Below are 22123 nucleotides of genomic sequence, written 5' to 3' on the forward strand. Positions count from 1 at the left end.
TTTTACGGTTTTTAACAATTTTTTGGAAAGTGAGTTTGTGGGTGACAAACATATCTAGCCGTTCGTGTGTTAGTTGTAGAATATAATAGGTCAACTCTTCAATGAACTGCGTATACTGCGCTTCGTAATAGTTTCAGATTATTTTTTTTTTTAAATGAAGTCAACGTTTATTTTGTAAGTATACATATGTTATTAAACCCTAATTTCCCCATTCAAAACGCTGCTGTTTTCGAGTTATTTCACTTGAGTGATGGCGCAACGATTGCTTCTAGCTGTATTTGTAAGCAATTCTAAAATTTGACTCCAATTCCGATTGTCTAAGTTTTTGAGTAAGAATTTTTTTTGAAATTTTTACAATGGTCACACATACCAACTCAGCTTTCGGATGTTTTTAAGGAATCTACAAGAGGCTGATGATATACTATATTTAGAATCAAATGTTTTACATTTCCGGTTATAAAACTGTCACAATTTTCATTATTTCATAACTGCAAGTATTGTTACGTCGCAAATTATATTTCTTTACAATGGCAAACTGAAACTTGCCCAGTTTCTTATAAAACTAAAATATTAAATCCTACGAAAGTCAAGGCCGCTATAACTAACAACATGCCGCGTTATTGCAAAGTAAAAGCTCGTGAATTTTCAGAAAACGATGTCGCTTCAAAAGCATACGAAAACGGTTGTGAAACTATTATTCCATATCTTGGTATTGACCCTGGAAGCGACGATGACGATGGCTCATGGATCGGTTTTATTTGGGAGACAGTTAAAGTAGCCTTGGATCCAAACTCCTGCTGGTTTCAGGTCTTCGTACTTTTCTTAGCTACCGGAATTGCTTTTATGCTTGGTGTATATATAAGGTATGACTGAATGAATTATTGTAACTTATTTACCCTCGCTTGGCTGAGCAGGGCAGTTTCTTGGGTGTTTTTTTTATACACTTCCTGCCCGCTTACGAGTTACAATACGTTAGTAACTTTGGAGTGTTTTATTTATTTTTTTGTTTTTATGCATGGCCAAAAAAACAACATTTTAAGTGACCACTAATGTTAGCAGCGATGAGCTTTGAACACGTGTACCTGCTAGGTTAAAGGCAGGCGCGGTAAAATTGTGCCACAGCCCTAGACCAGTGCTCTTCAGCCTTTTTTGGGTTGGTGAACCCCTAAAGTTGTTGCGACAAACTCATGTACTCCTGAAACTAGTGACGTCATCAAGGAGAAATGCGTACGAGAATACGTCCCTGTTTAATCGAAAAGCACAGCTAATTAAATTCAATTAGGAGCATGAGGCTTACGGTTAAAAAGAAGACTAGTTTCACAGTTCCCAGTGATGCAAGGTATAGAATTCATATAAAAAAAAACTGTAGGAAAGTGGCTAAATTTGTTAAAAATGATCAAAACTGAATATTACTGCTGACATTTTTTTGAAGTTTGTGAAGCACCCTTGTATACCCTTTTGCACCTGGGGTGCACTGTGCACACCGGTTGAAGAGCACTGCCCTAGACCACATCGACCTTATTTATACGATAAGTATTTAATAAGAGGTCTGCAAAATCATTGGGTTATTTATCAGCTGTATTTTAATAGGACGAACTCTATATTTTTTGTTTTATGCGCAAATTGTTGAACAGTAAAGATAATCTAGATTCTAGCTTAACCTATAAGAATGCAATGGGCCTATACGTGGCAATTATCAACTTAAACGGGACAGATGAATAGCCTACAAAGTATAGGGTGAGGAAGACTTGAAACGACGTAATGACATGACTTTTTAAAAAAAATTCATTTTACCGGTACCCATTTAATGATGGACGAAACAAAATGTTACTGTATTATTCGACAATATATTTTCACGGTCCGACAAAGTGCGCGGCAAAGTTGATAACTTTTGTTAAGTTTTAAAATTCGGCGTTAAAGTACTATAACATTTTTGTTATTGGCCTAAAAAGCATAGAAATAAGATGATCGTTGTGCTCACTGAGTCACATATTAAAACTCCAAAAATTGTACAGTTTGCAAGTTTGAATCATACAGTATCGTATAAGCTGACCCATTTTGTGTGAAACCGGAAGCATATATTCACTACAGCTTATAGCATGTTGTATATAGGGTTATGAACAGAGTGCAGTCGACGCTTTTTCAGATACCGCAGTTTTTAAGCTATGTTTTCACTTGTACAAATTAACCGTGTTATTTATATTCTATTTGAATAAGGCATGCAGAGTACATTGAATAAGTAGTCATGCCCACTGCTGCAATCTATATATCGTCAAATACGAATCAACAATAAAGGTATACTCATATACTTTTCGTGTCATTGTCAAAACAGACTTAACACTAGTCGAGTCCTTGTAATCGGGGCTACATATTTCAAAAGGAAAATTCGAATTAGATCATATGAGACTGAGGGTATAGCGTTCCACCTACTTCGTCAGGAAACTCGCACGCCGTAACAATCTGAGGCAGAACAACTCTTGAGTGGCACCAAATGACGCACAAACGACGAAAAAGTATATGGCCCTCCGCGGTGCGGGACACAACTCTATCAAGTAAACCATCAAAAGGTCCCAAGTTAAAATCACGCAGCGGACGTAGCTATAAGATGGACAGTAACCGAAATGAACAACCACAAACCAACACAACGTCAGTCGAACAGGAAAAGCCGGGACCAAGCACGTCGTCAGATCCCGCAACGCCCGACCAACCAATCACAACTGCCTCAAGTCCACCGCCGCCAACACCACCCTCTAGCATTCCTGGACTTATACCATGGACCCCTGATGTGCCGATTAAGCAGTACCTTTTCGACGCAAGTAGCCACTTCGCCCTCATCGGAGAAAACGATCCGTGGCCTAGCATGGGCGCATTGTGTCAATCTCAGGCGAATCCAACGCGACACGAATGGTATATCTTTTCAGAAAAAGCACGCACTACCGACAAACCATTCGATACGTTTATCGAACTTCTCCTCAAAACATACACAAAAGATCTAACCTGTGCCTTACAAGTGGTGCCCCAGATAACCCCAAACCCCCAGCAACTTCCGTCAATGTTCCTTCGTCAACTCATCAGTCAATTTCCAACCTTGGAGATCGCTACAATCCACAAACGACTTATCTTTCAACATTATTTCTCATTTTTCGACTTATCCTTCCAAACGCATTTTGGTCGTCTCGATGACCTTGACTTGACTGTAGTCGGCGAAGAATCAGACAGAATATCAGATGACCAACCGTTCGCTTTAATTCGCAGACAGGATTGCATGTCAACCACAACGTCCTCATCAATCGACACCGAGCTTCAAGCTGATGTAGCAAATCTCATACACTCGATTGAACAATTAAAGGTCCAAATAGATTCACAAGACAATGATTCATATTGGAAGCGGAATCCGCCCCAACAGCGAAGCAACTACCAACGTCGAGAATACTCCAATAAACCGCATAATCAACCGCCGTCCAGCACACATCAGACGTGTTCTTCCGATGTCAGTTTACCCAGAAACACAACAAGCAACGATGATATTTGTTTTTATCATCAACGCTTTGGGGATAGGGCTAACAAATGCACTTCCCCGTGCAATTTCCATTCGCCGGTCCACACAGCCCGCTCTCCCTCTACTCCCCCGGTGTATAGTTCCTCTTCCCCTCGGATACAAGATGGAATCTCTGACCGCACGTTCCCTACTGATACTAGCGCAGCAGCCAGCTTCATTACTAGTTCATGTACAGCGTCCAACCAAACAACGCATCAATTCTTCAATGCTGACGACTCCCCTATTCAAGTCGCGAGTACGCACACACAAGATAATGCCAAAGAACCCCTGACCACCCTACCTATTACTCCATCGTAATTTTTAGTGTGTTACATATAAATATGTTGCTCCCCATCTGCCAGAGGTCGACTCGAGGACATTTCTTCTCTTATATTTCCAATGTAACTACCATAAAGTTAATAAGACGAAATATTATCTATTCTTCGTTCTGGTTGACCTACAAGCTGAGCCAATTGTATGGTTGAAAAACTGGAAGCATATAATCACTATAGTCTATAGCATGTATGTATACGGTTATATATGGAGTAAGTGCAACGCCTTTTTGAGATACTGCAGTTTTAAGCTATGTTTTTACTTGTACAAATTCACAGTAGACATGTCCACTGTATATACGGTCAGATACGAATCAACAATAAAAATATATTCAGATATACTTCTCGAGTCTTTCTCAACATTAAACTTTTTGGGGGTATTTTTTTTATTTTTTATGTATGGCTGATGATTTGGACAATTCATTAGTGACCACTGGGTTGAAGCAATTGCCGTTAAGTCTCTTGCCCAAGGACATATACGCTCGCTAACAGCGACGAGCCTTGAACCCATTACCGCTGGGTTACAGGCATGCGCGCTAAACACTATGCCACAGCGCCATTCACTTTCTTACTAATATTCTTTTTTTAGCTATTACAAACATGTCGTATAGTCGTTTAACACCAAACTTTAATGTTTACCAACAGTTATCAACTTTGCCGTGCACTTTGTTGGATCGTGAGAATACTATCGAAAAATACTGCACTATTTTTCCTTAATCATTAAATGGGTACTGGTAAACGGAGATTTTTAAAACAGAGCACGTCTTACGCTTGTTTCGTCTGACCCCACCGTGAATATTTATTTTTTATGTATACAGTCCTGATATAGTGGGATAAGATAAACACCTTAGCACAAAATGTTTAAATATTCTGATTGTGTTTTAAACAATTAACAATGGTCTATCTATTGGGAGTCGTAAGGATATACGGTTTTTAAAACTTTGAATGTTCTTTGTTTACTAGCAAATAGGCGAAAAAATAGAATAAAAATGTGTCCCATCTTCTCCCACCCTACTATATATTTTCTTTTATCATACAGTTTTATGTTTTTACTGTTTCCAGACGTCGAACAATCATAGGTCTATTGCGTCAAAAAGAGGAGTGGATAGACAAAGAGAAAATGCTTCTGAATCAATTATGGGCAGCGTTGGAAGAAAAACTTGAAAATAAATCAATGCTTCACGAATCCAGAAACTCACTTGAAAAAATTAAAGGTAAAATCTGTATAGGCTCCCTATATTTTGGAAATCATAATAGCATTAGACATACTTTGTCTTATGGTAACACAATTAACAGATAATACAGAAAATGTGTACAATATCCGATTCACAAGTGTAATTTTCGCTTTGGTCTTGCTCAGCTCAATTTACTTCTTATCTATTATTACACGCTCAACAGTACTGAATAAACTGTAACGCTATTTTTGTCAGTCGAGCTCGACTCGGAGAAAGCAGAGAAAGAATCTCTGCAGTCTCGGATGTGGGGATTACAACGTAATGTTAAGATATTGCAATCTGAAAGAGATGTTTTAGAAGAAAAACTGCGGGATTGTATTTCTACCTTTTCAGGTCTAAGACAGTCACTGGCTAAGGTAAGTTATAAGCTATATGGACTCTTTATGGTGTGGGATAGCCTAATTTTACTGTAGGGTAAGATAAGATGCTATTGAAGCTTAAATACCATATATCTCCTGATCGTGTTTTATACATAAAATGGCGAGTCGTTGGGTTACGATTATATAAAACCGGTAAATAATCTTTGTGTACTACCAAAAAAGATTCCATTTTACCCCATCATGCTCATAGCCACCGCACGCACATAGGTTCGAGTTATGGCAAAGACCGTGACAAAATCCTGCCGCCTAGCAGACGAAACGCTTGTTCTTTTTTAATAAAGTCTGCGTCATCTGCCTAAAGATCAGCCTTTCAGTGTATATTTGTAACCTCTTGTTTAGAATGCTGGAAAGGGCGAAAGCGGTGAAGTTTCAAATTGTATGGAAAAAATTAAAGGTCTTCAAGCGTTAATGCAGAAGCTTATCGAAGCTCACAGACAAGAACATATCAATTTCGTTGCTATGCTTGAAAAACAACCGTCCGTATAAATTAAAAAAAAATTCAAAGCAATCTCAACATTTTGTAACGTTGCTTATTTTGAGTTTCAGAAACCGTCAGACGCGTAATTTACGCTTTAACTAATTTTAGTTATAATTTACAAAGCACTTTTTGCAAGAATAATAAGTTTAACGGTTAAACAAAGATTTAAAAGTTTGCGCTGTCCGGGTTTTGTGTTTTTTATGCAATGAGAAATATTGTTTTTAAGTTTTTACTTGTCACTCAGGCGGATTGCAGCTAAGGATACCTTATCATGCCTTATTTTGATATTGCAGCAAATGCCAGCAATAAAAGCGCGAATGATAAATTAAATGTTTTGTTTTGAGAAATTAAGACAAAAACCTGAAGGCTTCCTGCCCTACAAGCATTTGATTGATGTAAGCATTTTAATTTTATTAATTAAGTAACTTATTGCGGTTTTCTGCATTGTAACTTATAGAGTTTCGTAATTAATGTCATGAATGGGCTATGTTTTGTGAAGTTATTAAGTGGTCTTGTGTAGTAGTTCTTTTTTGTTTATTCTTTCTACAAAAAAACTCTTGTATTGTTTCATAATGATATTTAATGTAAAAAAACAAGTATAATATTTAGCTTTTTATTATTTTACTTTGAATTTATTACCAAAATATTAAGACAATGTGTTGACCAAGTTACAAGTATGTTGCATTTATATTGGGTTTACAGATATTGTTTTTGTTTATATGCTTTATACGTACATTTTTGGTTGCCCAGAGGTTTTAATTAGGCTATATAATATATATTTTGCAAAAAAACTGTTGAAACGATGTTGTTATGAATGAATGTAACTTACTTTTTCCTCGCGTTGCCGGAAACGACAGTCGTTATCACACGGGTTTAACACCTGTGCCAGCTTACGAGTTACCATTATGTTATCATTGTTATTACGTTATTATTGTCAGCACATGACCTTTTTAAATGAAACTGTGTAGACATTTTTCTCAATATTATCATTTTATTGATTTAAGATGTAAGTTATAGCAGTTTGTTATTTATAAAATTTACATATTTATATATATTTATTAAGCAATTAACTAGCGCTAAAATTAAAATATATATATATTTTTATAACCCTTAACTATTATTTTTTGCTCTCTCTTATCTTAACAATAATCCATTGCAAGGAATAAATATTTGAATTAATTGATATACAATAATAATTGATAAAAGTCTTCTAAAACCGGCGAAAAATAACAGTATTTTTTTAAAACCTGCGCGCTACAGTTGGGTACACTGGCGTCGATTTATATGGTGCAGGGTATGCAGGCCTACCCTGACAATTTTGCAGGGGTTGCAGCAACCCCTGGATTTTCAAATTATTAAAGGAAATTATTCTTAAATTCTTCTTAAATAAATATATTTAACTTTATCAAACAATTACTTTATAGTAGTTACGCAACACCTTCATTCTCCCAACGCATAAACTAGCCGTTTTTGTACCCTGCGCGGTTACCTATAACGGCTGCGTGTTACGTCAGACAAGTGTTTACGTCACATTGATAATCGCAAAATCGCCAATTGTTACAGTAACAATTATATTATTGTGTGAGAATGTAATGTTTACTAGTCATTTCTACCTTTTAAATTTTGTCTAACGTCTACTTCCAAAGCTGCTTTTCTCCCGAAGGCAATTCGAATTAAACTTAAAACACGCGGACCAGGAGAAAATTAAACTAAAGGAATAGGTGTTCTTTTTCTAAGACGCGCACATGCCATGAATCCCTAACAACAGTTGCGTGTAAAATCAATGTAATTTGGCTGTTAAACGTGCGAAAATGAACTACCTAAATCGGGTCGGTCACTGCTTTATATTTATATATGATATTTTCTTCAGCCAAGCAACATGTTTGTTACGAAATAGTAAGGATTCACGCGTGGATTCATTACGACATAATGACAATTTACACGTCGATTATTGCAACATAATAGCAATTCACACATTCATTATTTAGCCTACATGTGAAACATTATTCTCGCTCGCAAACCTTATCCTGTTAAGTTCTTCTGTTAAAAGGGAGATCGTGGCGGTGCCGGTAATGCTCCTTTGATCGGTGATAGGCGAACGCAGCTTTGATCGTGTGTTGTACAACATGATTGACGCATGTTTAATTATTTTTTTTTGTTTCCTCGACTTTTGTTAAAATGATTTTTTTAAACTTCATTGCGCCCGTCAACCAACACAAAACTGTTACGTGTTCAATTGTGATGCGAACAACTTTTAGTTTTATGTTGCGCAATTACGAGTTTTAAAGTCAAATGTTGCATTATAACCAATATTGTGACGCAGAGAATTAACGTAAGATATTGCGCAATGCTGCACCTGTCAGTTGAATAATGTTACGTCATACGCGGTATTGTGATGTGGTCCATTAGCGTACGGCCAACGGGTGACCGTCTGTCTGTATAATCAACGTATTGGCATTTATATGATGATATTTACATGTCATATTGTAAGTTTTTTAAACACTTACCCGCAATCAACTGCCAGACTTATGTCATACCTTTTCTATTGAATGCCGCACACGTTATATGCGTGGTTTTACTTGTTCTACATATACCTACTTTCAGCTAACATAGTGTAATGTCGCAACCCCTACGTTTTTATAAAATCGACGCCACTGGTTGGGTATATAAGCTTGTATGGGTCACATGACATGTAAAGTTTAAACATAGACAAAGTTAATGTTTGGATCATGTGACCAAAACTTTGAGTTGTTGCTGTAAATGCAAAAATACAATACGCGTTTCTGTTGCATATTAAAGTTTAAACGTATATAAGTATCTAATGCAACTTAAACATACAGGGTGCACAAGGTATGTATCTGTTATCTAGTTTGTATAGCCCATTAAAACACTTGAAATGCCAGATAGGATATTTAAGATTTTTTTATGTATATATTATGTAACTTACTCATTGACTTTATTTCTGCTTGCTCTAATAACTCATTATGTCAACATTAGAAACTAAAAAAACAAATCATTTTTGTTTTTAATGGAGCAACCAAACAAAAACAAACTAAAATAGTGTATATATATATTATATATATGTACTTAACTATATTATATATATTTATTTATTACGCAAACTGTTAGTTGAAGGCGTATTTTTTTCCCCGAATCAAGAAAATTGTGCTGATATTTGCACAAAACATGGTCATTCTATTATAGATATAATTCTACATTGAGACATGACTAGGGATTTAGTCAAAACTTTTTTTGTTTGAGATGCTTTGTAGTTGCTTAAAAATACTAAAAATGCTTGGTATATATATATATATACATGTACAACATATATAAAGATATACTTTGTTTGAGCCTGTGTTTGTTTGGTTGCCCTATTAAAAACAAATAAGAATTGTTTTTTTAGTTTCTAATATTGACATAATGAGTTATTATAGCAAGCACAAATAAGGTCAATGGGTGACTTTTATTTATTAATAAATATTTGATTAGCCTGTTTTTGTAAACATTGGCCTGTTAGATCTTCATTTAACAATCTCTGTGTGGTTTAAAAACATTATGTACAAAGGGAAAGTTACATAAGAATTCAAAAATACGTTACCAATTTAAAAATTAGATCGTAATTTAATATTAAACGGAATTGTTTCCTAAAATTTTGATAATTAAATTAAAATCCCTTTGGTCCTTAGTTGCCTTAACTAATTATGATATATTAATTTCAAAGCTTAATATTCCTGTTTTAAATTGTACAAAATTAAATTAAAAGTTACTTTTCGAACCGGTATTTAGTTTGCTATTAAATATGACTTTATACATCCTATTTCAAAATTATACTGTAGAGGTCTTATACATGTAGCCTAACATTAAATTGAATTATATATGCTGAGACAATTTTATGTGATGTGTCATTAGTGCTGGCATTTATCAGCAGACATTGTGGTCTCACTGAAAGCCATATAAGTACAGCAGTGAAAGAAATTTGGTTTAAGTTTGGAATTTTTTGCTTGTAGGCATTGCAGGTTTACATATACATATATATAATGCTTCTCAAATCTTTTTATATAAACAATCAGAAAGCTGGTAAACTAAATTTATAATACTGTTCACTGACATGTACTGCCAAAAACTAGCAGAAAATAATATTTTAATAACCACAAAATAATATTTTAATAACCCAACAAAAATAAACCTATATAAACACATGTAAAAAATGTGCAAAAAAATTTGAAATTTTTGGGAATAATTTTTGACAAACATTTTGATATCTAAAAATAAACACATAATATATATATTAATTGTAGTTCATAGATGTGTGTTTTTTTTTGCATTAAATAATCCTTATTCCTTATCAATCCCCAGAGAAATGCTTGAATAATGAAAATATATTTATCTATCCCATGGGAGTTGACTCTAATTTGTAGGAATGGGAACATGAAATGTTGAATTGCTAAATTATATTTTTATGCCCTTGGGTGGTTTAGCAAGCTTTATTATTATTTCTATTCCTCCGTTTTCAACTTAATTTTAGATTTTAAGCATAAATTGTTCGCATAATAAATATTTATATGCAAATTTTTATGTGCATTGTCCAAATTTTTTTTTCAAGTTTTCTATTAAATATCAAAACTAGTGCGGACTTTGAAAAATTTTGTGTTTAAATATGTAAAAAGTTTTTCTTGATCAATTTTTAATCAAATTGGTTAATCAGTTTGATTTTAGGAGGTGTAAGTTTGCTTGTATTTAAATATAAAACATGAAAGCGATTTTAAATTCAGTTTGTGATTTTAGAGTAATTTTGGAAATTGCTTTATTGCTTTTTGACCACATAATTGGATGTATATTGTCCGTTGCGAAATTTAACTTGGGTTCATTGCCACAAGGCGTTTAAATTTGTCACCGTAAAATAGCCCTGTTGTATTGTGTTGCAAAAGTTTCAGTTTGATAAATAAACTTTTTTTTACAGGTCAAACAAACAATATGTAGCCTTTAGTGTGGTTTATAAAATTAAAAAAAAATTTTAAAAATGCATTTTTTAAAGTGTCTACTTAAAACATACACATTAACACTGGTACATAGTGTGAATGGCATTAAATAATACACACGACACTCAAAAATGTTTATATATATATATATATATTATATGTAAAAATGCATTTTACTTAGTGTAAAAACATACTTACCACCTATCATTTTTAAACTGCTTGCGTTATTAGCAGAATGTATATTAGCAACAGTACAGTGTGACTATAATGGTACAATACATGGGAGCTTATATTCATTGACAACCTTCCAGACATAGAACTTCCTGTCAAGTACAATTCTATTATCCGCTCCCTGTTATAAAGTAGCATATGGTACAAAACTTAACCATGTCTATGATACGTTAGAAGTACACCGCAACGCTTATGGCTGAACTATAAGAAATTAAGTGTGTATTTGTTTGTTGTGGTCTATTTAAAAATACTGATAATTTTTATATATATATGTATAATATATTCTATTATATCTATTTGTTTTTTTTATTTGAGGTAAAAATAGAATGCTTGGTTTTTTTATTTTTTTTTTATTTGTCTGCATTTGCAATAAATTATTTTTATATAATATATAAAAATAATATAAAAAAAACTATATATATATATATTTAATTTTTTTTAAGGTAGTAGAAACTTTTTTTTTTATAATTTATGCTTTTATTTAGTTAAAACTGTAAAATAAAGTTCTGCTTTGAAAGGGCTTTGAATTATTAACAAGCAGTAAAAAGTAAAAAGGTTGTATTTCCAAATGCCCCGGGCAAAAATAAGGTTTTGTTAATTGCTTTTAAGTGGTGGGTTATTTTACACTCACAAAGTTAGAAGTATTAATTACCGTCATATATTTTATTTTTTTTTATTCTATATTGGTTTTATTTTCCACAGGGCAGACAGTTAAAGCAATGACATGACTATAGCACACAACGTATGAACTGTAGTTGGCCATTGTTTAGTGGTAATAACATATTCGTGCTTTAGTGTCACGTATGTGCAATATAACTACTGTGTTGCAAGCCAATATATTGCAGTTCATGATGGGGCAGATTAGAATAAAATAATGATACCAGACAGTCGAGACTTTTTGTAAATTGTATATTGCAAACAAATTATTGATGATTACTTTTAAAAAATATTTATTTTTTTAAATGCAGACTTTTTTAAAGTTTTGTTTAGCATTATATAATATTACTGTTTAATTTTTATATGTCTCCCTTTTTTACATCTGCCTTTTTTTCCTAAACCGTTACCCAGCTTTTTTTGATCATTAAATCACATTCAAATTCCAGACCAGTATTGTAAACTGTTATTTGTTTAAGTTTTTCTGGTTTTTGAGTTCTGTTTTTCCATCAGACCAACTAGTTGTTTTTGTCAAACCTTAAACCTACAACTCCAGTGTATACAACTAATGAATCGTCGTTACTTGTGGGTCTTGCTGTTTTTCCAGGTTTTTTCTGTACCAGAGAAAGTTTGTTTAGTATATTCTGTGTCAAAATTCGGTCTAATTCAATTTTTGTGGCTGTTTTAACTGATTGGTATATAAGTATAAAGTATATATATTTTTTTGTTGCCCATGCATTAGAGCGACCCTACTGAACTAAAATAATTGCGTTAAAAAACCATACACTGCATTATTACCACCGGCGTAGACTAGAGTATGGCATGCATGAGTGTTACCACTGCGGTTTGCTAATTTCATTTATTAAATATATATATATACGCGACTATCAGTCTATCAGTCACATGTATAATATTTTGAGTGTAAAAATATAGGTTTATTAAAAAAATTAAAGGTATAAACACACACACACACACACATATATTAATATGTAAATTTATAGTTTCTATACTATTATTGTATTTTTTTAATCTTTTATATTTATGATTATTCAAAAATAATCCAAATTAAAACACATTAGATAGTAGATACCTATATATGTTAAAAAGTATATACGCTGAATGCATTTGGAGTCTTGTGAAAAGTTTTCCAGTATATTTGTTACCCAAAGCCTTCTTTTAATTAATTGTCTGGATGTCATTTTGACAAGAAACATTCGTCTTTAATTTCCTGATAATTACAAAGGGTGTCTTATTTTTGAATATGCAAATGCAGCTTATTATTTATGACGGATTAATGTTATTTATTCTTTAGCTGATACTAAAATCATTAATAATAAATGAAAATAACGGATGGTTTAATGTAATATTAGCACCTCACAAAGTCACAATACACATTACAGTTAAATAAATGAATACTTAAACCTTGTATGCAAATTAGTTTTCCTGTTCATTTCTCAGAGACATGACAGTTTTTACGTGATCTCCTGCAGAAACATCTGGGCGATGGTTTAAAAAGCTGCAGAAACCATCTGTTTCAGACCAAGGCTTTCATGTCAAGAGACAGCGGAAAAAATGCAGTTAGAAGCAAAAATGCAGTTAGAAGAACGCAAAAATGCACTTAGAAAAAAGATAAAATGCAGTTAAAGGCAAAAGTGGTTAAAAATAGAAATAAAAAACTTTGTTTTTTTTTAAAGTGGTGAATGCAATAAACTCCGAAAACCTTTCTAAGATAAAATCTGAGCTGCTAAAAATACAGGGTTATACCTGCACCAAAATTTGGGGTAGTATAACCTTACATTAAGTAATTGTACTTTGCAATGAGTATTTCATATTTATTTATTGTAATTCTATTTACTTCCTTTTTGTAGATGTTATGCTCTGCAAACCAACTTTGATTTAAATAATAGAAGTCCCATTGCATGTCTCACTGTAGTAGGTGTAGAACCTCACTTCTATTTTATGGGTATTAGGTAAATGTTACAGAATATCCTAGTTTTCCGATTGATTGCAAAAATAGTGTCTATGTAAAGAAAACATAGAGAATACCACTTATTAATTAGAAACATAGTTTAAACAAAAAAAGTGTTAAAAAGGTTTTCTGTATATGCAAAACTGATGACTGCTTTTAAAAATCTTTACAGCAATTAACTTTATTACAAAACAATAAAACTATTATAGCCTTGGGCAGTTGAAAATAGTGATTTTGTCATTATGAAATTGAAACCTGTTCTTTTTTTTATGTAAGCAAGTTATAAAATGAGATAAATGGTCTGTCTAGCTATTGATAATTTTGTTCAACAATATTTATTTTGTAAAGGAAACCAAAAAGTGATTTGGAAATAGTAAGAGCTGTATTTGTGCTGTGTGGCAAAAACACTTATATGTGATATTTTTAGTAACAAGAAATAAGGTTTTATTAAAATTATGTTTTATTTTTTATCCTCTTTTTAGTTGCAAAATTTTTTTTAAGCTTAAAAAATTGTAAAGTTTGAGCTATTATTTTAAAAATACTTGGGAAAAGTTAGGTCTGCTTTGCGTTCGATAAATGAGCTGTTATGCCTCTAAAGAACGTTGTATAAGCATGAGTCGAATGTGTTGTTTTAAAAATTCCTTTTTGGGCTCTGTGTATTTTGATAGGGTTTCTGTTGTTTGATCTAGAAAACTGGCTGTGGAGAAACAGGCCAACGTGAAACCTCTGCTTGCTCTGTAATGTTTTACACACGCTGTGCAAATAATTAGTCACTCAGAACTGGGCCTTATGTAGCATTGCTTATCTTTGGAATTTAATAGTACTGAAGTGACCTAATAGCTAAAGGGCTTATTTTAAAAATATTTTTGTATATAAATATATATATATATATTTTTTTTTAGAAATTGTTGTTCTCATTTATATATTTTACTTAAAATACTAAAACTGAAAGTTTATTTTTTTATTGCTTTTGTTTTTCTGACTGTTTGTAATTTTTTTTGTGTAAATATATAAATGCAGTGTGCGAGCTGTAACAACAATTCTGTTTTTTTAGAAAAACTCCATACCTTTAAAGATGTTGTTGTAAAAAATATCCAGTGCTATTATTTTAAAGGCTAATGTAATTAATGTATCACCACTAATACATAAATATATATTATACTAAAGTAAAATACCTGTGTGTCATATAAGCTAAAGTAAGAAGATATGAATAACCTTAAGCTGGTATGAGTAATATACTTATTAATTATTATTCATATATAGTAAACCTATTTTACATGAGAGCGCGCTGTTGCACCATCGTTTACTCACTATTGTTGTTGCACATTTTTATTTTATTATTTTATTAACAAAGATAAATGCGCAGACAGCAGATTTTATATTTAATGACAGTTTCAGTTTAAATTTACGAAGCAATGTCAGTGTTTATTTTTTAAAATATGCGTTATCATACTTAAAGAGATAAACAGAAAACTACGTTTTGTACTTTGGGTTTAAAAAATATTTACTTTAAAAAATGTTAAATAAATTGAACAAGCTAAAAGGGACTTACTCTATTTAAGTGTTTTCCTGTATTAGCTCATGTTGCAAAGGCAGGAAATGTAGGTCTATAAGAGTACAACCATTCGGTAACATATGTCAAAACAGTTAAATTTAATAATGTATTTTCACTCAATAATTTATGGTATCTTAATTAATAATGCATATACTTGCTTTATTGCCAAAAAGGCAGCACCAAATAAACTATTTATCTCTTAATTTAAATTTCCCAACGTAAAAATAATTGTCTTTTTTATTAAAAAAATAATGATGTTTATGCGCCTATACTGTGAGAACATTACTTTGTTTTGTTGTTATAGCTTTGCTGTTAAATTATTAAAATTTCTGGATTTATGGTTGAAAAAACATGTGTGTTGGCACAGTTTTTATTGTTGTATGTGTTTTTTTTTTAATATATGGTTTAGTTGAAACTAAAAATGTTTGGTTTAAGTAATTACTAAAATTAAAACTTATATTTTATACATACAAAACTGGTAAGTAGATTTTTTATAAACCATTTATTTTATTGACAGATGCTGCTAGGCTGCCAGTTGTTTGTCATTAAATTTAAAAGATGTTTATGAATTTTGATGGAAATCACTCTTTTCCGTCGCCCCAAGTAAACACACAACAAACCATTGAAAAAAAATCGTTTAATGAAATCGTGAACAGATACAACCAACAAACGACCAATGACCTGCCGTCGGACACTGCTCGCCATGCGTGTCGCGTGTGCGGAAAGACCTTTCGTGCAAGCAGCCTGCTCGACATACACATGAGGGTCCATGTGGGTGCGAAGCCTTTTGTGTGCCCTGTGTGTAACCACCGTGCTACGCAGAAAGGCAACCTTAAACTGCACATGAAGAAACACCATGGACTTGACCTTCCCACCCACATTGATATGATCCCGGACAGTGGAATTTGGGGAAATACAGAGATTTCGATGGAAAAACCACAGTTTACTGGAGACAACTATTTCCAGAGTGGTAGAAGGAAAACCGCGCTTGCACACAGCTCGCTGCTCGACCCTGAGATAGTGGAATTGATCAAAAAATGCCAGAATAACATCGGTCAAAGTAACATGGGCAGGATAACAGAGAACCTTCGAGATTTTGTGGAAATGGCAAAAAGAAACGGAATCACACAAGACAAAATAAAAAACTTTGAAAATACGTGTAAAGCGTGGGATAATGCCAATGCCAATAATAATGGAAAGGAAGATGGGTTGAAAAAGAACAACACGGGATTCAGTTTTCCTCCACATCTGCTCAATGGGATCAAGGAAAAATGTGATCAGGTGGAAAATGCTCAAAGAAGAGCAATGATGGAGGCAAAGATGTGCGTGTGCTCTGTGTGTGGCTGGCGGACGACCAGTGCTGGCTATCTCAATGTACATATGAGAAAGCATAAAGTAGAGTCACATGTGTGTACTATATGTGGCAGGGCGTTTAAGGAGACGTGGTACCTTAAAAATCACATGCGGTCCCATATTAATGAGTTGTCGTACCAGCCATTGATGGACAAGCCAATTCATAACAAACCGACAAGTGATGTCCAGATTTTTTCATCTTCCAGGCTGGGAATGGCCACACAAGAACATAAAGAGTCGATTTTATCGTACTGCATGTGTCAGTATTGCGGGCAGATGTTTCACGTCGATAAGTTATCGTCTCATGCTCGTTCATGCAGTTTTCCACACAAAAATCCTATAAAATCGGCGTCGGAAAAGGAACAGTTCATGCTTTCATTGGACCTGGTTCCTTCTTGTTGTAAAAAAGAAGAAATGGTCCCAAAACCAGAACAGAAGTTCAATCCAACCATCGGCTGTATTAACGTAGCAACCAAAAGTTTGGAAACAAACGATTTAGAAGAAAATCTAAATCCTGGAAATGTGCAAAGAACAGCGATCGGGGGCGTGGAAAATTCAATTCCAAACCATCAGAATGGTTTCCAGAATTCAATTCAATCACTGGAGGCGCACAACGAGAGCTTTATCTCCGCACAGAAGTTGAAGCCGTACCGCAACCCTGCCATGCAGTCTCTTGCCAGCATCGGAAAGTCGCTTACCGATAAAAATTACTTCCAAACACAAGTCGTACAAAGTCATGAAATGAATAGCATCAATGATATGTCCAATACCCAGCAGAACGGATACAAATGCAATTTCTGTCCAAAGTGGTTTAAATACCGCAGTGTTCTCGGCATACATATGCGGTCCCATACAGGGGAGCGACCGTACAAATGTCAGTACTGTGGGTATGCTGGAACACAACATAACTGCCTGAAACTTCACCTTCAAAGGCACCATCCAAAGGAATACAATGCAATGCAGGATCCTGGTTTGAAGCCATCACAGCAGCATATATCTTACGCACGTTCTCAAGACGATATCAAGCAGGAGAATGAGATTTTAGTCGGAGCTTCAAAGTTTTCTCCAGCGAGATGTCCCATCTGTGGTAGAGTGTCACCCTCACCAGGATATCTCAAAATACACATGCGCTCGCACAAGAAGACCCTGGACCACGTGTGCAACATTTGCGGACGTGGGTTCAAGGAGTATTGGTACCTCAGCACTCATCTACGTACACACGATCGTGAAGGTTTCAACGCCGCGCCTGTTGAATCAAATTGTAATAAAATCACATACCAACCAACCAAGCAACAAAATCAACCAATTCAACATCATCAACAACAACAACAACAACAACAACAACCAAGAATGGACAACGAAATCAACCCAGCTGTGCAAATGTTGATCAAAAATCACATCAAGCGTCCGAAACTAGAGCTCCAGGATTCCCAATCCTCCTGGTGTCCTCTTGATCTTCATGAGGACATTCCCGCATCCTTCCCCTCCTCCTCCCAGCATCTTACCATCCAGGAGCCGAAACCGGCTCATGTGAGCAGAAGAAAGTCCTCCCAGCCATCCAGACACACGGTGGAGCGTTATGTGGAGGAGGCTCCGGTTCCTCCAGTGAGGAGCAGAAAGTCTCGTCCTCGTAAGCTATCACGGACCTCTTACATGGCTCCCGTGTTCCAAACACTATCAGCCGAAAATGAGGAAAATGAGGATAATAATGAATTTAAGGTTGGTATGTGTGCTGTTACTTGGTCAAATCTGGTGTAAATCTTTACTGTAGTAAAGTCTTATTTTGGCATGCTAGATTTTATTAAAATTATTTGCATATTTTCAACTTACATACTGGAATATATATTTTACAAAATAATTTTCATGGTTTACGCAACTTTTCAAATTTAAAACTCAAAATGGATCTCAAGCAGTTTGCACACAAATTGCAAAAACTACAAAACTATGTGATATTATTCAAGGGGTGTATATCACATAGTTTTGAATAATATCAGATAGTTTTGTAGTTTTTTACAATTTGATTGCAAAAAGAAAATGCAACACATGCAGTCTCAGATAATTTGCATATAAACTGCATAATTTGAAATATTTTATTTAGTTGCTCACGGCGTTTTAAAACAGCAGAAGCACAGACACGAAACAGCCGTCTATATTTCATTGTTGTTTGCAATATAATTGTTCTTATGAAACAATCAGTGCTTAATGTAATGTCACAATTGCCTTTGTTACAAAACAATAGACAATGAACTGTCAAGTTAGATTTGCTAACAGGAAATGATGTCACAATTCTGTTAAATTGTGATGCAACAGTGACTCGTTGTTTTTTTGTATTTTTCCCTTAAAATTTTTTGTTAGTTGATTTGAACTTTGATTATATACAGAATCACGTACTTATTTAATGTTTATATCAAAGCATCCTGTCACTTGGCTTCCTGTTTTGATTAGCTTCTTTGTTTTTATTATTGCTAGTTTACTGTTATTGTTAATGTCACTGCTACATTACCAGTAAAAAACGAGGCAGAAAAAGAGTCACGAATCATGGCCGTGCGGCAATGAGTTAGCATATTTTTCCATTTTAAAACTGTAACGCTTTCGTGTTTCAACTTGTTTTATTTTTAGACCATGCAAATGAATTTTGACACGCAACAAACTGAACGCTCTGGTAAGTTGGCGTCCTTTAAATAGATGACACAATATATTTATATATAGTAGGATAGGGAAAGATGGGACACATTTTCATTCTGTTTTGTTGTCCCGTTTGGTAGTAAACAAACAAATTTTAAATGTTCATAAAACCGTATCCTCACGACTCCCGTCGTTAATTGTTTAAAACAGGATATTTGGATATTATGTGCTAAAGGTGTCCCGTCTTCCCCCACCCTACTATATATTTAAAGTCTGATTTATTGCTAATTAAAAACAAATGCCAATAGTAATGCAATTATGATGCAGTAAATTATCATCTATTTTTAGAAGCTCCAGACCCAGTATGACATTTTATAACTCCACTTTTGTAAATCAATTATTTTCTGTACAAAGTTCAATTGTTGTCTTGACCTTTACTATGGCCTGTTTCACTAAAATAAATAAAAATTAAAATAAATAAATATTTTGCCGTTTTAAAAAAATAAAAGTTGTTTTTATAACATTGTTCTTAAAAAAAGCCACTGTATTTTGTGTCAATCCAAAGTGTTAAATTGGTAATTTCATAATTTCCTATTTTAAAGATTAAAATATTTCCTTTAATTTGTAAGTACAATATCCAAAACGCTTTAATAAATATCACACAAGAGGATATATATATATATATATAATTTATATTTTATTATATTTATATTATTATGTGTATTTATATTTAATGTAATTTCATTTTGAGTAAAATAGAAAAAAATACAATCTTAATGTCAAGACTCAATTTTCAATTTAAAATAAAACGAAATAAAAATTGATTTTTTTCAGACGACCAGCCGTTAGATCTGAGTGTTCCCGCTCCATTTTCTCGCAATCAACTACAAGTTTCAGAGTCCGGCAACACTGAAATCGATGAACCCTTAAATCTTGTGATAAAAGAATAAACAAATTCACTGTTTTTTACTCACTTAATGTAATATTAATAAGCGCCCTATACTTATACTTACAGTAATAAATCGTACTAGACAGAACTACTACACCGAATGAAATACTGCAATAAGCAAAGAACTAATGTCTCAGCAATATCTTCCACCATTGCTTCACAAATTGTGTTTGAACTACGTAACCACTTTTTGCACTGCATGTGTACTAAACACCAAACAAAACTAAAATTCTGACGTTTTTTTTCGCCCGACAGTTTTTCCAAGATTTTTTATGGATACCTGTTTTATAATCTGCTTGCCAGCATAAAATGCTTGTTTTTTTACCGCCTAGATAAAGCGCTGCCACTTTTTTAGCTTTGAGCATCAGTGGTTGTTTTAAACAACCCTTTCAAGTTTTTTGCTGCTGTGTATCGTCTATATTTACCAATGAAATTTTCAGCAAGAAATATCGTGATTTTTTTTTGCCATTTTTTTCATAATGATCAAATTCAGCTTGTTATAAAGACAGTGTTTATTCAATCAATGGTGCTTTTCCCTTTACCCATTAAGCATTATACCCAGTTTCCCACAAGAAGTTTACTATACTTGTACCAAATGATTGTGTTTTTTTGAATACGCATGATTTAAATAGAACAAGCAAACAAAACTTAGTTGTGTTTTTTTTTTTTTTTTATAAAACTTAGTATACAATGAACTGCCTAACTATGGTTTAAAAACAGCAGTTGCATTTATTTTGCCTCAGATTTATTTTCCACATTAATTATAAATGCCAGACAACATAATTATAAAACGCTTCTTCTAGCTAATTTATTGATACCCTAAACAGAAAAGTGATACTAAAAAATAGAATATATTTTTTTTATTCTAATTCATTTTCATTGCTCCTGTTTTCCTGTTTTCCTAAAAAAAAGTGACAGCCTGCAAGACTTGGTAATCAGTAATCACTTCATGTATCGTGTTCTACCGGCGTCTCCGTTTCCGTTTATCCTCACTTTGATAAAGAACAACTTCCCATCTCGATCGTTCGTTAAAATGAACAATGATTCATGGTGTTGGAGCCGTAAAGTTTATATCCATACGGTAAATATAAAAACTTCGGTCGTGTGAGGTTTATTTAATTGGTATCTGAATAATATTCATAATAAAATTTTTATTCATAACTTAAACATAAGTTGTTTTGCACTTTTATGCAAATGTTTATTTACGTTCTTATAATTATTAGTTTAATGTATGACTATCTATAACTATTATTTATAGAGTAAATTTAATTGACAATTATAGTACCTAAGAATTCATCAATTTCAATTTTCAGAGCCTTTAGAAAGGAAAGTGACAGATGACCCTGTATATTTTAATATTTGAAAAAATATTGTGCATTTTTTACATGAATATTTAATGAGTTGATGTGAGCATATGAGCTGTTGTTCAAGCTAGCATTCCTTCAAATAACACATGCTTACAAGTTATAAATAACACTCTTTATGTGGTAAGTCTATATTGGAATATATCTCACTAAAATAGCCATGTTAAAATTAGCATTAAGGTTCTATGAGTAATAGGTCTCATAAACTGCATCAACAGTATATTTTAAACAAGTTATTTTCAATTTAAAATTGTATTTGAATCACATGGTTTCACAGGTGTATAAAACAAAAAAGATTTCAAAAACTTGGTCTGTAAAGGGGATCCAAAGAATAAAACTTGTTGTGGTTCCAAAAGGTTTGATAATTTCTGATATTAATATAAACATTATGTACACGTAAACAATACTATTATATATTTTATTTTATAGACATGTCGTTCCTTACATTAAACTCTAACAAATTTGCTACACCAGTTAAAAC

General features: G+C 33.3%; 3 protein-coding genes and 1 long non-coding RNA gene across 5 annotated transcripts; 3 read left to right on the top strand and 1 right to left on the bottom strand.

Moving 5' to 3' along the window:
* The first annotated feature begins 43 nt into the window (after window positions 1-43).
* LOC149728257 (uncharacterized) lies at window positions 44-6067 on the top strand. The gene is made up of 4 exons (XM_089888214.1): window positions 44-863; window positions 4933-5084; window positions 5301-5461; window positions 5825-6067. Exons 1-4 carry the CDS (start codon window positions 610-612, stop codon window positions 5969-5971), a joined length of 714 nt encoding a protein of 237 aa, XP_089744340.1. The 5' UTR covers window positions 44-609; the 3' UTR covers window positions 5972-6067.
* On the top strand, window positions 2197-20925 carry LOC149728258 (uncharacterized). Of its 2 annotated transcripts, none has more exons than XM_089888195.1 (4): window positions 2197-2217; window positions 15869-18423; window positions 19324-19366; window positions 20164-20925. In XM_089888195.1, exons 2-4 carry the CDS (start codon window positions 15910-15912, stop codon window positions 20277-20279), a joined length of 2673 nt encoding a protein of 890 aa, XP_089744321.1. In that variant the 5' UTR covers window positions 2197-2217; window positions 15869-15909; the 3' UTR covers window positions 20280-20925. The 2 variants fall into 2 exon arrangements, with proteins under 2 accessions (XP_089744321.1, XP_089744320.1); XM_089888194.1 differs by lacking the exon at window positions 2197-2217 and adding an exon at window positions 6218-6358.
* LOC149728259 (uncharacterized) lies at window positions 2224-4207 on the top strand. Its single transcript, XM_089888203.1, has one exon. The coding sequence runs from the start codon at window positions 2492-2494 to the stop codon at window positions 3854-3856; it is 1365 nt and encodes a 454-aa protein (XP_089744329.1). The 5' UTR covers window positions 2224-2491; the 3' UTR covers window positions 3857-4207.
* Window positions 11628-13950, bottom strand: LOC149728260 (uncharacterized). Its single transcript, XR_016386012.1, has 2 exons — window positions 13250-13950; window positions 11628-13055 (listed from the first exon to the last, which is right to left on the bottom strand). It is a non-coding gene; the product is annotated as an uncharacterized LOC149728260 (long non-coding RNA).
* Window positions 20926-22123: the final 1198 nt, after the last annotated feature.

Source organism: Ciona robusta, chromosome 11 (assembly GCF_009617815.1).
Source record: "Ciona robusta chromosome 11, ASM961781v2".
Lineage (NCBI taxonomy): Eukaryota > Metazoa > Chordata > Ascidiacea > Phlebobranchia > Cionidae > Ciona > Ciona robusta.

Coding starts and splice junctions, on each gene's coding strand:
- LOC149728257 (XM_089888214.1), top strand. CDS start 610: ATGCCGCGTTATTGCAAAGTAAAAGCTCGTGAATTTTCAGAAAACGAT. Junction 5,085..5,300: donor CTCACTTGAAAAAATTAAAG/GTAAAATCTGTA, acceptor TATTTTTGTCAG/TCGAGCTCGACTCGGAGAAA. Junction 5,462..5,824: donor TAAGACAGTCACTGGCTAAG/GTAAGTTATAAG, acceptor CCTCTTGTTTAG/AATGCTGGAAAGGGCGAAAG.
- LOC149728259 (XM_089888203.1), top strand. CDS start 2,492: ATGACGCACAAACGACGAAAAAGTATATGGCCCTCCGCGGTGCGGGAC.
- LOC149728258 (XM_089888195.1), top strand. CDS start 15,910: ATGTTTATGAATTTTGATGGAAATCACTCTTTTCCGTCGCCCCAAGTA. Junction 18,424..19,323: donor AGGATAATAATGAATTTAAG/GTTGGTATGTGT, acceptor TTTTATTTTTAG/ACCATGCAAATGAATTTTGA. Junction 19,367..20,163: donor GCAACAAACTGAACGCTCTG/GTAAGTTGGCGT, acceptor GATTTTTTTCAG/ACGACCAGCCGTTAGATCTG.